Source organism: Schistocerca nitens, chromosome 2 (genome assembly GCF_023898315.1).
Source record: "Schistocerca nitens isolate TAMUIC-IGC-003100 chromosome 2, iqSchNite1.1, whole genome shotgun sequence".
In the NCBI taxonomy this organism is placed as follows: domain Eukaryota; kingdom Metazoa; phylum Arthropoda; class Insecta; order Orthoptera; family Acrididae; genus Schistocerca; species Schistocerca nitens.
Genome location: NC_064615.1, coordinates 484,357,067 through 484,371,718, shown reverse-complemented (window position 1 = coordinate 484,371,718; position 14,652 = coordinate 484,357,067). Strand labels below are relative to the sequence as shown.

Here is a 14,652-nt window from a genome sequence, read left to right as displayed (position 1 = left end):
CTCTTTCTACATGCTATGTCTTATAAAATCTACGTGTATTGTAACAGAACTTGATATTTTTGACGCCATAAATTTCAAGCAGCAATGCTCGTTTATACTTTCAGTACCTATTCACTACTGAATTTAAGATAACGCACAACTATCTTAATACTTTTCCAATAGTTAAACATTCACGTATCTTCTATTTCTCAAGTCAATTCTTCAAATTTAAAAATATTTGGATATGGAGTATCTTATGAAATGAGCAACTTTTAGGATGTAACTTGCAATCAAATGTATTGTATAGTGATAAAAGCAAAGTAAAAGCTGTTCTACAAAGAACAGATTAATTAGCTTCTGACATTAATAGTATTACATAACTGAATTTAAAAAAATGATGAAATCACAAATCATTTCTCAGCAGCCTCTATATTTCTGAAAGTTTACATACAAATCATCAATAAGTAAAAAAAGAGTTACATAAAATCTAGGCAATCCTTTTTCTTACAATTACTTACCGCAAAGTAAATACTAGTGACACCATAGAGCACCAGAAAGATGTTAGCATCAGAAAGTTTGGAGAAACAGAAATAAAGTCCAGCAGGAAACAAGAACACCAATATTTGCAGATCAAAATAGAATGAGGACCAAGAGGTCGGCTGGTGCTCAGATACTGACGCAATTATGGGTATGTGGTTCTTCGCATATGAAGGATCAAGGAGTGAATAGAAACGTCCAGTCCATGGAGAAATCTTTCCTAAAACAAAAACAAACAACATTATGTGCAGCACACTTTTTTTATTTGTATTGGCATGGTCATTAAGACTAACATAGATAAGAAATATGCACAAAATATTTTAAATCTCGAAACCAAAATATGTTCAAAGGTGCTTTGAGTGAAAATATGGAGTAGTACTCTGAATGATTCTGGCACATTATTGCAGCTAACAAACACCAGAATTGAATATAAACTTTTATGTGCCACAAATAAATAAATAAAAAAAAATTTAAAAGAAGAAGAAGAAATACCGGCTACCTGTGTTTTATGGCCAAGAAAGAAACTGAAACAGAACTAAATGATGACAATACAGTGGAATGTTGCCCTATTTCTCAATCGAGATAAATCAATGAGATTATCTGGTAAGGTATCTGGATTATTAATATTTCCAGTATATAAAGAACTGCTAATTACATAGTAGAATTGTGACATATTTGTGTAGGTGTGCAGTGCTTCATAATCATGAGTTAAATCCATATTGCTGAATCTAAAACTTATTAAATATGATCACCTGAAACATGTTGTCACTTGCCACATATGTTGTAACAAGTGCTTTATCAAAATCAAGAGTTAGGTAAATTTTAAAACTCATTTTTTTAATGATTGTATGGGTATTCAGATATTTCTTCCTTAAATAGAAGTTAAGCTTAATTACAATAATGAGTGAGTGACTCACAACTGTAACATTTTAGGTCATATAGATACTCTATCACAAACTTGGAACTAAAATTTAGTTCAGCATGAACTGCATGACTTTTTACTTTTAAGCCAAACATAACACTTTTTACTGACATATCTTACTCTATCAGAGCAGAACCACCTGTGAATGCATTCACGGAATATGCCAGTTCTGCTGTAACTTTTACACAGCTTTTTATGTGAGCATGAGCACTGAACAACTGTCCACCCAAATGAGTGGCCACCACGAAACAGTGACCAACAACAGAATTGACCACCTCAATGCCAGAACACGCTGCTAAGCACAACGCGCACTAATGGCTGACTCACCACAACCCCCGCCATCTGTGGGCGGAATGATACAGGTTTTAGTAAGTTTCTATTCACAGCAGTAAATCAAGATGATGACTATTGCTAAACATTTCTTTCAACTTATAGGGTACTACATTCTTCTACATCACACATTTATCACTTGTTTGTTAGTTCCTGTGACAAGTAATGCTCCACCTTTGCAAACCAAACAAGGATTATAAACAATGGCTGCCTTCAGTGGGGAATCATTACTGACAATTGTGTATATTTTCCAGGGTAGCACCACAAATATCCATATGTGGCAGAATCATTAGCAGTTTAGCAATAGCAACACATGTCTCATCGATGGCACATTTAAACTCTCATCTAAAATATTTAATTTATGCTGTTGGTGCCTGACGCCAAACTATTGCGTTTAGGACTCACTACTGTCTATATAAATTTTGACCTGGAGGATTATAAATACTATTCAGGGCCTGAAAAATGTCACCAAAATGGATTGGAGGGCTGTTGCGATGCATATGAAGCGAGGAATTGACAAAGTGTGGAATTATGAAGGTCTTCTGCAAGAAAGTGTTCAGGACCTTCTTATTGTTTCCAACTGATCCTACACTTTGGGAAGTTGTGACTTTGAATTGAGTGGTACAGACACTCTTTTCTACAACACAGCTGTCTGGAGCTAACGATCGGTGGAGGTAAAAACACAAATTAATTTTCTTACTTTTGAACCGTATGCTTTATTCCTATGTGCCACCAAGGATGTGTTTTCTGTAACCTACAACAGAGTGGAACCCAGGACTGTTCACTAGCTGGTAAAGGATCAGCTTGTGTATCCAGTATGGGGATAGTTTCAAGTAACAAATGAAAGCAAGAAATTATGGTTTACTTTTAGCACTGTAAATTTCTCTGTCTTGAGTTTGCTCGTAGAGGTTAGCTTTAATCGCCATGAACAAAGTGAGCATGATTAACACTTCTGCCGCAAGTTGTTGACTGATGTTTTCTCAGATACACTGCACGTTGTGGGGTTGTGGTAGGTCCAGAGCAAGTTTAAATTCAGTGCTGCAAAACATGTTGCCTACCACAGTACAGTTGTTGGTCACTTAAAATCAGCTATTGACAGGGCATCTCATATTCCCATCCTAACTTATGGCGGCTCCTGCCAATACTGCTCTGGTTTACACATAAGCAACAGAACTTGTGAAGTGACTGGCTATGTTTGTGTGTCATCTATAACCAAGCAGCAGCTGCACTGTAGTGCTAAGTAATAGAAGTCGGCTAACAATTAATTTTAATCAGACTATAGAGCACACTCCTTTGATGAACTTCTGAGTGCAAACTACATCTTACTACCACTGCCTTCTACAAACAAACTAGTTAAAAAATACACTTTTTCCAGGTGAAAATACAGTGTGTTCAGTGGCAGGAACTGTAAAGTTTATAAACTTACCAATCCTTTGAATGGTAAAGGTTTTAGACATTCGCTTATACCTTCCTGGCATTTTGTGGAAACAAAACACAACAAAAAACATGTTTTGGAAACATCTTTGATGGGCGGCAACATGTAAACTTTGTTATGAAAGTATAAATATGAATTCCACCAAATACAGTTCATTAGTTTCTGAAGCACTGAAAGCAAGACTGTGATGTATGTTTATCATCCAATCATACCTCAGTCACATGATCTCGCCAACCAATGACAACAGATATTCAGAGCATAGGACACACGATGTAGTCAGCCTATAGCAACATCACTGGTAAATAGCACGTACACATAAATGGGAAAAGCTAATAGTTTAAGTATAGCTACAAGCAAAGGTAAGCTTTCACATATAAAAATTGGTCTTTTTTTTTTTGCATGTGTTACCCTTTAAGATATATAAGACAATGGAAAATCCAGGATGGAATGTAACATATTACAAAAAGGGTAGTTGGTACTCACCATGTAGCAGAGATGCTGAGATGCAGAGAGGAACAATAAAAAGATTGTCAGAGAGAGAGAGAGAGAGAGAGAGAGAGAGAGAGTTATTATTCTCTGCCATAACTTAAAAAATATGATCAGTAGCAGGGCAGGAGCACTGAGGGTGCATATGCCATCTAACAGAAGCACGGTAAAGTAACACAGCTCGCTGCTGTAAGGTGCTGCCATCAGCCAGTGAAGTATGGAACCAATAATCTGTAACTGTGTTTTAAGTGTATAGCTGTAAATACTTTTTTTTCTATTAATCTCTACATATTTTTAAATAGATATTTGTTTTAAAAGTATTATTAACCCTTAGGATTAAAGTTGTAATGAGTCATGGCCCTAGGCTTAAGTTAAAATCTAAAGGAACTTCCCCGTGGAAGGGTAAGGGGGGAGAAATGTTGTTACAAAAAGTATAGAACAGTTCTCTTTGTGAATCACAAGGATTGTGAAGTAGTGTGTGGTGCTGCTAAACCATCCATCGGTAGCAAAATCTCGTCAGAGGCTGCAGTATGTTGCTAACCACCACAAAAGGAAGTATTTATTTCTAGGGTGAAGTTCAGTATATTCTATTTTTCATAGTGACAGGCGTATTGTAAAAGTCATGATTTGTCTCCTCTAGTATAAGTGTTTAAAAACAGTGTTGTTATTTCAATAGATGTTTAGTGTGTCCTTTACACATCCTGTAATATTTAATCAGCAACATTTTCAGATCATAAGCTGGTTATACGTAAGCCTATATAAAGTGCATTAAATTATTATTGCCGCTTCAAGCAAAGCATTAGATTGTGTACAAAGTACCAGCTATTTTATTACACTGACAAGCATAATAAAAGCAGTTTCAGAAGAAAACAAAAGATATTGTGCACATTTTCATTACTACAAAAAGATTATTACTGTGATGTTCACAACATACAATTTTACTGATTCATAGCATGTGACAAACTAAATTTATGTTTCAACAAAAGTGCAGGAAAGTGTTTTTGTTACGTTGCATTGAAATAGTAGCAGTTTAAAAATTCTTCATGTTGAAAATTATCAGGAAACATCAGTGTAAAAACTCATTGTCAATTCTGTGTAAAGATGATGATAAAGAAATATGTTTATTAGTTATAAAAATTACAAATAATGCCATCTCTGTAGCTATGCATCTTCAATGCTTAGCAGGATCTTTTCACTCAACATTTCAGTGTTATTTCACACAAAAGTGTCTCAAGGTTAAAATAGATTTATTCTGTACTGATGAAAGTGTCTTTTGCTGTGGTAACGAAAGTAGTACATGTGTAGGATCCATATTGTCTATATGCAGTGTGTCAATTTCAAAGTGGTTATGACATATTGTGTGCTCTCATCTCCCTTGTTTGCTTGTCAAGTTACTATATAGGTTCCCATTACTCAAAATTAAAGATTGTGTGGTAAGAGCTTAGTTCTGCAGTGCTTAGAGCGATTAGTGAAAACAACACTGAAGTCTTACTGCATGCAGTTGCCTGCCCATTATAATTACGAGTCCGATCGCCAACCATGGTAATTTACAGGTGAAAACTGATCCATAGAGCTGGGTGGGGTATCGCAAGTCTCTGGCAACTGGAGCCAGATGTGTGTGTGTGTGTGTGTGTGTTTTTGACAAAGGCTTTATTGTCCGAAAGTTAACTTTCTGACAGTCTTTTTGCTGTGCCTTTCTGCGTGTCAGCATCTCCAATATTTGGTGAGTAGCAACTATCCTTTAAAATATATCAAACACACGTGTGCCAGTAAAATTTTAAATAATGAAATAATGGCTGGTCTTCTGTGTCCAAAATGTTTCTAAGTGGCTGGTCCTCAATGTGTTAAGTTTTGAACGGAAGTCAAAGCCTCTGTGACTTAAGAAAATCATCTCAAATTTCACACGAAGCATAATTCTTCCATAAAAGGAAATTTACTTTAAAAGTAACGCTTCTCAAACGACCATTCACAATATCTTCCCGTGACCTGTTAGGTTGGTTTGAACAGTTGCCCATGTGTGCCAAGAAACAGGTGTTACTGCCCATTCACAGCTACGACGACATACAAAGCCCATGCTTGGTGGTTTTTCATGAATTGCTTAAACAGAATAAAGAATTAACAAGTTTTTCTGCAAAGCAAAGGAACTGTATAACTGGCAACTTATATTCTACTCCAGGAGTAGGGGGGATTTACAATGATAAAACACAGTGTGCAGCCAGCCTATAATTTACTGAAGAATGGTGTTCTTGCATGCTTAGTTATCTTCAAGCGAACATTTATTTATGTTCATATGTCTATAGCATTAAGAGCTCTTACATTACGTCACAACTGAAGCAGGACATCAGAATAGTCCAAGAGCATCAGAATTTCGTAGAACATACTAAAATGCATCGTTTGGCTTGACGTGCACATTCGTATGTCCAGACAGGCACTGAAGTAGGCCCCTACCTGGTGTTAAGCATTGCTGTGTGTTTTTTGTGATGCAGTTTTCTTGGAGTACCAGTACTGTATTATCTCATGTTTGGTTCTTTATTATGGAATTACGCTGTACATGCCAGATGATGCAAATTTTCACTTGAAATTCAGTGGACAGTTGAAACTAGCCAATAGTGTAAAATGAAACACTTTGTTTCAAATAAACTGGCTATCTATGTAGGGAAGATTAATGAAAGCCAAATTTCTTCAGCAATCTGACAAAAATAACTTCACTGTTTTGCAAGACGATTAATGCTCGATTGCCAATAACATGGAACTAAAATAAAATCAGAAAACTGAAACTAACAACATATTTTAGTCTTTGGTAATTATGTGGGTGTATTTTAATTCACTTGATAGCCTCCAGCCACAGTAATCTGTTTTGTTTTCATTCAATATGAGACCTATAAACAAAGAGAAAACAGCAAAACCATGAAACATACATGTGATAATGTGGAAACCACCCCACTACAACACAGACATTTCTGCGCATGTACGACTCTGGCAGCTTGGGCACGCGATGAATTTTTTTCCAGTTAGCATCTGGCTCCTTGCTGCTTCTGCTTATACAGCTAACAGCCACACTTCAGGTAGCCAGAGGTGGAAGGAGGCACTGCCTATAAGCGACTTCAGCTCTGCAAGGGCGCATGAGCCCGTTGACAACTGATCAAACGAAATAATGTAAACAGTTGTGACGTCGCGCTTATCAAAAGCAGTTGTTTGTTACAAAGTATTGCATAGTTTTCGTCCAATAGCCTTCGACACATTTTGCTGTCGGCAGGCAACTGTGTATACAGTGTGTTTTGTTGTTGTAAATGGTGCATTTTCTTTGCAATTTGAGTTTCATTTTGGTGTTTTTCCCTTGTTTATGTATCTTTGCTGCAGTAATAGGCTAAAACAAAATTCTTTGTTGGAGTATCAGTTCTTATCAAACAAAATTACAAAAATTTAACTGAAAACTAAAACAATGAAAAATTCCCAAAATTCCAAAAAAGAATCCCATAATTCTGAAAAACTATAGGGTTTTTCACAGTTTTTTCAGTTGTCCTGGGGCGTATTCACCCTGTTACAGATTTTGTTTTTACACAGGAATAATGATCATCAATAAGCAATCACTAACAGAAGCTGAAGCACTTACCAACATAACCCACAACATTTAAGTGATTAGGATGTGACTGTAGAGAATTTGGCTAGGTTAAATTCAGGCATTTTCCCATAAAGATAAAGAGTGTCATCTATGAACAAGCAAGTGTATCTACAACTAATTAAACTACAACTATCTACAACTAATTAAAATAAAGAAAAAGCAACTGCTCATCTATAGCTGACTGATGTGTGCTGCTTAGCAACAACATCCAACAGAAAACTACACTCCTGGAAATGGAAAAAAGAACACATTGACACCGGTGTGTCAGACCCACTATACTTGCTCTGGACACTGCGAGAGGGCTGTACAAGCAATGATCACACGCACGGCACAGCGGACACACCAGGAACCGCGGTGTTGGCCGTCGAATGGCGCTAGCTGTGCAGCATTTGTGCACCGCCGCCGTCAGTGTCAGCCAGTTTGCCGTGGCATACGGAGCTCCATTGCAGGCTTTAACACTGGTAGCATGCCGCGACAGCGTGGACGTGAACCGTATGTGCAGTTGACGGACTTTGAGCGAGGGCGTATAGTGGGCATGCGGGAGGCCGGGTGGACGTACCGCCGAATTGCTCAACACGTGGGGCGTGAGGTCTCCACAGTACATCGATGTTGTCGCCAGTGGTCGGCGGAAGGTGCACGTGCCCGTCGACATGGGACCGGACCGCAGCGACGCACGGATGCACGCCAAGACCGTAGGATCCTACGCAGTGCCGTAGGGGACCGCACCGCCACTTCCCAGCAAATTAGGCACACTGTTGCTCCTGGGGTATCGGCGAGGACCATTCGCAACCGTCTCCATGAAGCTGGGCTACGGTCCCGCACACCGTTAGGCCGTCTTCCGCTCACGCCCCAACATCGTGCAGCCCGCCTCCAGTGGTGTCGCGACAGGCGTGAATGGAGGGACGAATGGAGACGTGTCGTCTTCAGCGATGAGAGTCGCTTCTGCCTTGGTGCCAATGATGGTCGTATGCGTGTTTGGCGCCGTGCAGGTGAGCGCCACAATCAGGACTGCATACGACCGAGGCACACAGGGCCAACACCCGGCATCATGGTGTGGGGAGCGATCTCCTACACTGGCCGTACACCACTGGTGATCGTCGAGGGGACACTGAATAGTGCACGGTACATCCAAACCGTCATAGAACCCATCGTTCTACCATTCCTAGACCGGCAAGGGAACTTGCTGTTCCAACAGGACAATGCACGTCCGCATGTATCCCGTGCCACCCAACGTGCTCTAGAAGGTGTAAGTCAACTACCCTGGCCAGCAAGATCTCCGGATCTGTCCCCCATTGAGCATGTTTGGGACTGGATGAAGCGTCGTCTCACGCGGTCTGCACGTCCAGCACGAACGCTGGTCCAACTGAGGCGCCAGGTGGAAATGGCATGGCAAGCCGTTCCACGGGACTACATCCAGCATCTCTACGATCGTCTCCATGGGAGAATAGCAGCCTGCATTGCTGCGAAAGGTGGATATACACTGTACTAGTGCCGACATTGTGCATGCTCTGTTGCCTGTGTCTATGTGCCTGTGGTTCTGTCAGTGTGATCATGTGATGTATCTGACCCCAGGAATGTGTCAATAAAGTTTCCCCTTCCTGGGACAATGAATTCATGGTGTTCTTATTTCAATTTCCAGGAGTGTATTTACACTGGCTTTCAAGCTTTTGCTCTTTCTCTAGTGGAAATACAAACAAACAAACGAACAAACACACACACACAAATTATTATAATTTGTATGATAATAAAATATCCTGAAAGGAGCCATTTATAAGTATATTCCACCCCCCATATTAGTTCAAATATTTGTTTTGTATTACATTATTTGTTTGAAGTACTCCTTCAGTGGGTTGCAGTATAGGGCATTTGTCTGCAGACATCCCTACATCATAGAACCATACGGAATGCCCAGGAGGATCTTAGAACACTACACTGCAAGAGTTGTCAATGAAGACAATATTCAACAATGTAGATAACAACAGCCTTGAGTCGAATTCAGGCATTTCATCACACTGTGTACCTATAGACGATCAAACAATAAATGTTGATTGCTAGTTGCAACTGCCAAAAATTATTTGGAAGAAAATAGTATCAGAAGATTAATAACCGATTTCTACTTGAAAGAGAACCTATACCAACAATTTCTTTCGTCCGCTTTCAAGGAAGAAAAATTAATAAAATTGCATGCCCCATTTCATTACCGGTGTTTGCTGCACACTTGTTGGGATGTGTAAAAGGCATTATAGTATAACACCACACAATACTAAGTTAGTGCATAACACAGGAAAAATACCAAGAAAAGAGAGCACGGCATCATTATGCATTATCCTTATATGTGAAAATACCATATTTACCCAAGTATAAGAGGAATATCACCACCTCCCCCCACGAGGCTTCTCAACAAAATTTTATTTTCAAGATATTGTGACTAAACAAAATTACAAACTTTTCTAAAGTATCTACCTGAAATGTTAACATTACACCTAGTCTGATCTTATGCACTTTATTGATTGGGTACATTTTGATAATACAAAAGGACATAAAATAAACAAAAAGAAATGGTTTGTATTAATTTTTATCTTATTTTCTTTTTGCTAATCATGCCATATGTCAGTGGCATCACAATTAATAATCACCACCGGTATTATTATCTGGAATGTAGTTTCACTTAATCAATGAGAAGTAAGAAAAGAGGCAATGTGTTTCTACGCGTGAGCAGCAATGAAGTTTATAACCTTTGTAGTCAGAAATATTTGGCTGTTTCTTCCGTATATTTTGCAATTTCCGAGGTAGAGGTTATAGTGTGACCTAAGAGCACAGCTTAAATTGCAGTGAGTGAAACCATAATCAATAAAATTTACAATATTGGTTGTAACAAATACAGTAGGACCTTGATAATCTGGCATGCAGGGATTGTCAATGCTGGATTATCAAATATATCAGATTATAAATGTAATTTTTAAACAATTTATTTAGGTATCAGTTTAAGGTTCAAAGTTTTAGAAAAGGTCTATATACATAAATAATTTTTTGTATGCCAGTTACAAAATAAAATAAGCACCACAGATTTCAAAAGATCTGTCTTTAGAAATAGGACAAATATCTGACATTGAGGGCATGGCATGTGGCGGACTGGTATCTGCCATCGATGGTTTAGCTGAAATTTTATTCAGAGTCCTCTGGAAAATTGGATAAATGATAACTTGTTCCTTGAAATGAGCTCTTTTTTGACAAAAATTATTTTGTTTGAAGAATAAATTCATAACTTCAGGAGCACTGTATTGATGGCTACTCTCAGCAAATTTCACAAAAGTGTTTAAGGCTTCTAAAAGTCAGCCTAAGATATGTGAACTGTAGGTGTTTCTGCTTTTGTCATTCAGTTTCTGGTACCTCCTGGGGGTTGAAAACACTTTTTAATATCAGCTCTTCTTCAATAGCTGAATTTCTGTCAATATAAACCATTCAACAACTTCTTCTGCTGACAATGCACTCAAGTCATTAGTGAACACAGAATTAATTGACCTTTTGAAAATGAATGAACTTCATCTATGGGCAGATCTAATTCCTTGTGAAAAAAATTGGCATTTTCAACTAATGTGGGCCCAGTTACTGGCTTTCCCTTTCCCTCTCTTAGCACTGAACTACTTATTCAAACTTCATCTACAATTTCTAGCTTGAGGTTTTTTGAGTTTGCCCAGTGTCTAAGATTTAACTGAAGCAACTGTAACACAAATTATTCCAGCTGTTGAATTGGGTTTTTTAATATGTAATGTGTTTGCGTTTGGCCATTTTAGGTGCAATTTTTTCTGTTCGGAAAACATATTCACTGTATGTATGAATTTTTTCCTGTGCTGTAGTCTATGTACAGGTAGCTGAATATTGATAAAGTCCGGATGATTTGATTAAATAATCATTAAATAAAGTCACACAACTCTAATGCAAATGCAAGTACGGTAACTTTAGATAAACTGAACGAAGAATCAGCGATACTGGCACAAAGCTAACAATGCTTCCGGCTCATTTTGACAAGTGTATTACAGCTCAGTTAGGCAGACAATTTTTAGTGAGAAGGTGCCACACCAAACAGGTCAAGACGTTTCTCGAAGCTGCCAACAGCATTGGGCTAAAATTACAGGCAAATTTGTGATGTTTTCCGGACTAATCATGTCTACTGGATTATCGCGGTCTTACTGTATTTGGCTGTTTCTTCCGAATATGTTGCTATTTCAGAGGTTGTGATTACAGTGGCACATGAGAACACAGGTGTTCCCCTTCAAATATAGATTCCTTAGCTTTAATGATGTGAGAATGCGACAATTTTCCTTCTTCTCTTGCTTTCAAACATATCATCTGCCTGCTGCTCACTCACTGTCTATGTAGAACCAGCAGCTGGCACTCACCCTTTTCTTGCTATCATACCTCACAGACAGCACTGACAACATTAAAGCACAAAACCCTACTATCCAACTGATGCTTAGTACCCAACTGGTCCCTATCTAGATTTTTATTGTCCTTCGTAAAAATATATAAAATTGTCCAATTTTAAAGTCATACCGATTCTGACTGCATTCTGAATCTGGCGAACTGGAGTTTAAACGTGCAAGATATTCATAAAAAACTAAGGTATGTGGTATATTTCTGATGGTTGGGAGCAATACAAAATTTCCTGCCTGCTCTTGCAGCTTCCCTCTCCAAATTCCCCAAGCTGGTGACACTGTTTCTCCACAAAACTATTAAAATTCTTCAAAATAAAGCTGTATGAGACCTCATCTGTCAAAGCTTCACCTGTAAATGTAAGACAACTCCCATATTAGTCTATTGCACAACATGGAAATGATCTCAGCAGCAAGTGCTTAATCAGTAACGGTTAGACAATTCTGTTTACTGAATGACAAATATGGGAAAATGCCTTGTCTTATAACTGGGTAAATACGGTATATGAATCCCTCAAATACTGTCAGAATCATATGAAACAATCAATTAAAAAAAAAAAAAAACCTCGGTTATAAAAGTTAGTTAGGGACTGACTGCTATAACCTCTCTCAAGAAGAACACCACAATTTCAGTGTTTGATCACAATAAATATGAGTATGCCTATAAATTGAGGACAACACAAATAAAAAATCACAATTATCTTGATGTACATACAATTACTGTAACTGAATCTTACAAAATGTATTCTGCACTTTTAAGCTGTACTGCAATTTTCACAGATTTAATGCCAATTCAGCCAATTTATCATTAATAATTGAGATAAATGAAATATTACACAATGTATTCATTGCACAAATGACAGTTTCTTTTTAAGTGTATAGTACCTTTCAAAAACTAGTCACCGATAAAACAAAGTCTCACTGAAACTTCTCAGCAACTACGTCTTTCTTTATCAAATATAATAGAAGGAAAGGAGACCACTCAGACAACAGAATAAGTGTTGAGTCATCAACATGCACGTATAGAAAGGGAGAAAACTTATTAGCTTTCGGAATAAATTTTTTGTCAAGCTAGAGTAGAAATAATGTGCTCATGCATGCGGTTGGATGCCCAATGCAGGGACTGCATTTTGGCAGGTGGATTAGGGTGGGGCTAATAGGGAGGGACAGGGATTGGGGATTGGTAGTTAGCGGGTTGGAGGGGGGCAACAGGTTTGCTGCCTGCACAGGCTAGGCATGTGATAAACAGGTACCAGAGCCTGTGGGGTGCAATGCACAATATAGGTGACACGAAGATGGGCAATGAGACAGGGTGACAGGACAAAGGAAGAGGAAACTGTTGGGTAGAGGGTGTGGGGACATTGGGAGATTGAGGCCAGGATGATTATGGGAGCACAGGATGTATTGCTATCTGTGTAGTTCAGAAAAAATGTTGGTGAGGGGAGGTATCCAGACGGCCCAGGCTGTAAAGCAGCAATTGAACATGAGCATATTGTGTTACTGTGTAGTCAACTTTTTTCTTGTCCATAGTTTGGCATTGGACATTCATTCCAGTGAACAGCTGTTTGGTTGTCATACTAACATAAAAAGCTGTGCAGTGATTGCAGCTGAGTAGGTATACGACATTGCTGTTGTCACATGTGTCCCTGCATCTGATAGGATAAGCAGCTGACAAGAGTGGAATAGCAAGTGCTAAGTGGAAGAATTGGGTCCATAAGTCTTGCACCCGAGTCTTCTACAGGGATAAGATCCCTGTGGCAAGGGGTTTGGAGTCAGAGTGGCATAGGGACAGACAAAGGTCTTTTGTAGGTTGGATGGGAGATCGAATACCACTTTAGGAGGGTGGGAACATCTCGGGTATGATGTTCCTCATTTCTGGGCATGATGATGGATAACCAAAACTCTGGTGAAAGATAGGTTCAGTTGTCCCGGTCCACAGTGATACTGGGTGGGAAGGGGGTACTCCTTTACAGCTGATTATCCTTCCCTCCAGTTGAAATATGGTCACTGTTTTTTTTTATAAACTTAAATTTGCCATATTTCGTGACAGTACCTTTTCCATTAGATGTTTGCAAGGCGATATAAGTCTTGGCTTCAGTTGTCTAAGTATGATTCCACAATGCATCGTTGTCGTCTGCAGAAAAGACGTGGTTCAAAGTGTTTCTCTCATTTTGGTGTTTCAAATACAGTTTCTTCAAATGTAGTTTCTTCTTTTTAGTCAATACAAAAATAATAGTAACATAATTCAAAATTATTCATGACTTCGACCTTCACATTGTTCTTCCATCAACACACACACAAAAAGTTAGCTGCCGACTGACTATAGTCAAAGACGACTCCAACGTCAAAGATACTTTACACAATCCACAAGTTTCCATTTGTAATCAGTCTCTTTGCTGTTCTTCGATACATTTCCTAATAGTAAACAATATGCTTTCACTCTCAAAAACAGAGGTAAATTAACATATAATAAGACAAATTATAATAAATTCTGACAAAAATATAAGAAAACATTTCCACTTCGGTATCGAAAAATATGGTAAAAAAATAACATTTCCCAGATCCATTACAACTGCTCCCCAGGGCTTTTGTTGTTATGGACATATACAACAAAATGCCGACCACTCTCAGTAATGGATCTGTATTACACAATTAGTACACTAATGATGCAGTCTGATAACCTCTTCCAAATTTGGACTCTTTGAATCTGTGGACTTGTTACTGGCTGTTGTCGCAATGATACTTCCCCATCAATCTCATACACAAAAAAATTCAAGTAAAGAAATTATTTGACATGACAAATATACATGGTATAAAACATACATGAGAAATATTCTAACATACAGCATACAGATTGAAAATAATAGAAAGGTAAAACTCCTTTGCTAGAATAAGATTTAATTTAATT

At 38.3% G+C, this 14,652-nt stretch overlaps 1 protein-coding gene across 2 annotated transcripts in view; it reads right to left on the bottom strand.

Moving 5' to 3' along the window:
- LOC126236421 (dolichyl-diphosphooligosaccharide--protein glycosyltransferase subunit STT3A) overlaps positions 1–14,652 on the bottom strand; it is a 104,802-nt gene that overhangs the window by 24,160 nt on the left and 65,990 nt on the right. For both annotated transcript variants that reach the window (XM_049945722.1, XM_049945723.1), the window contains exon 9: positions 498–736. In XM_049945722.1, coding sequence (XP_049801679.1) covers positions 498–736 — 239 coding nt within the window. The remainder of the gene's footprint in view (positions 1–497; positions 737–14,652) is intronic.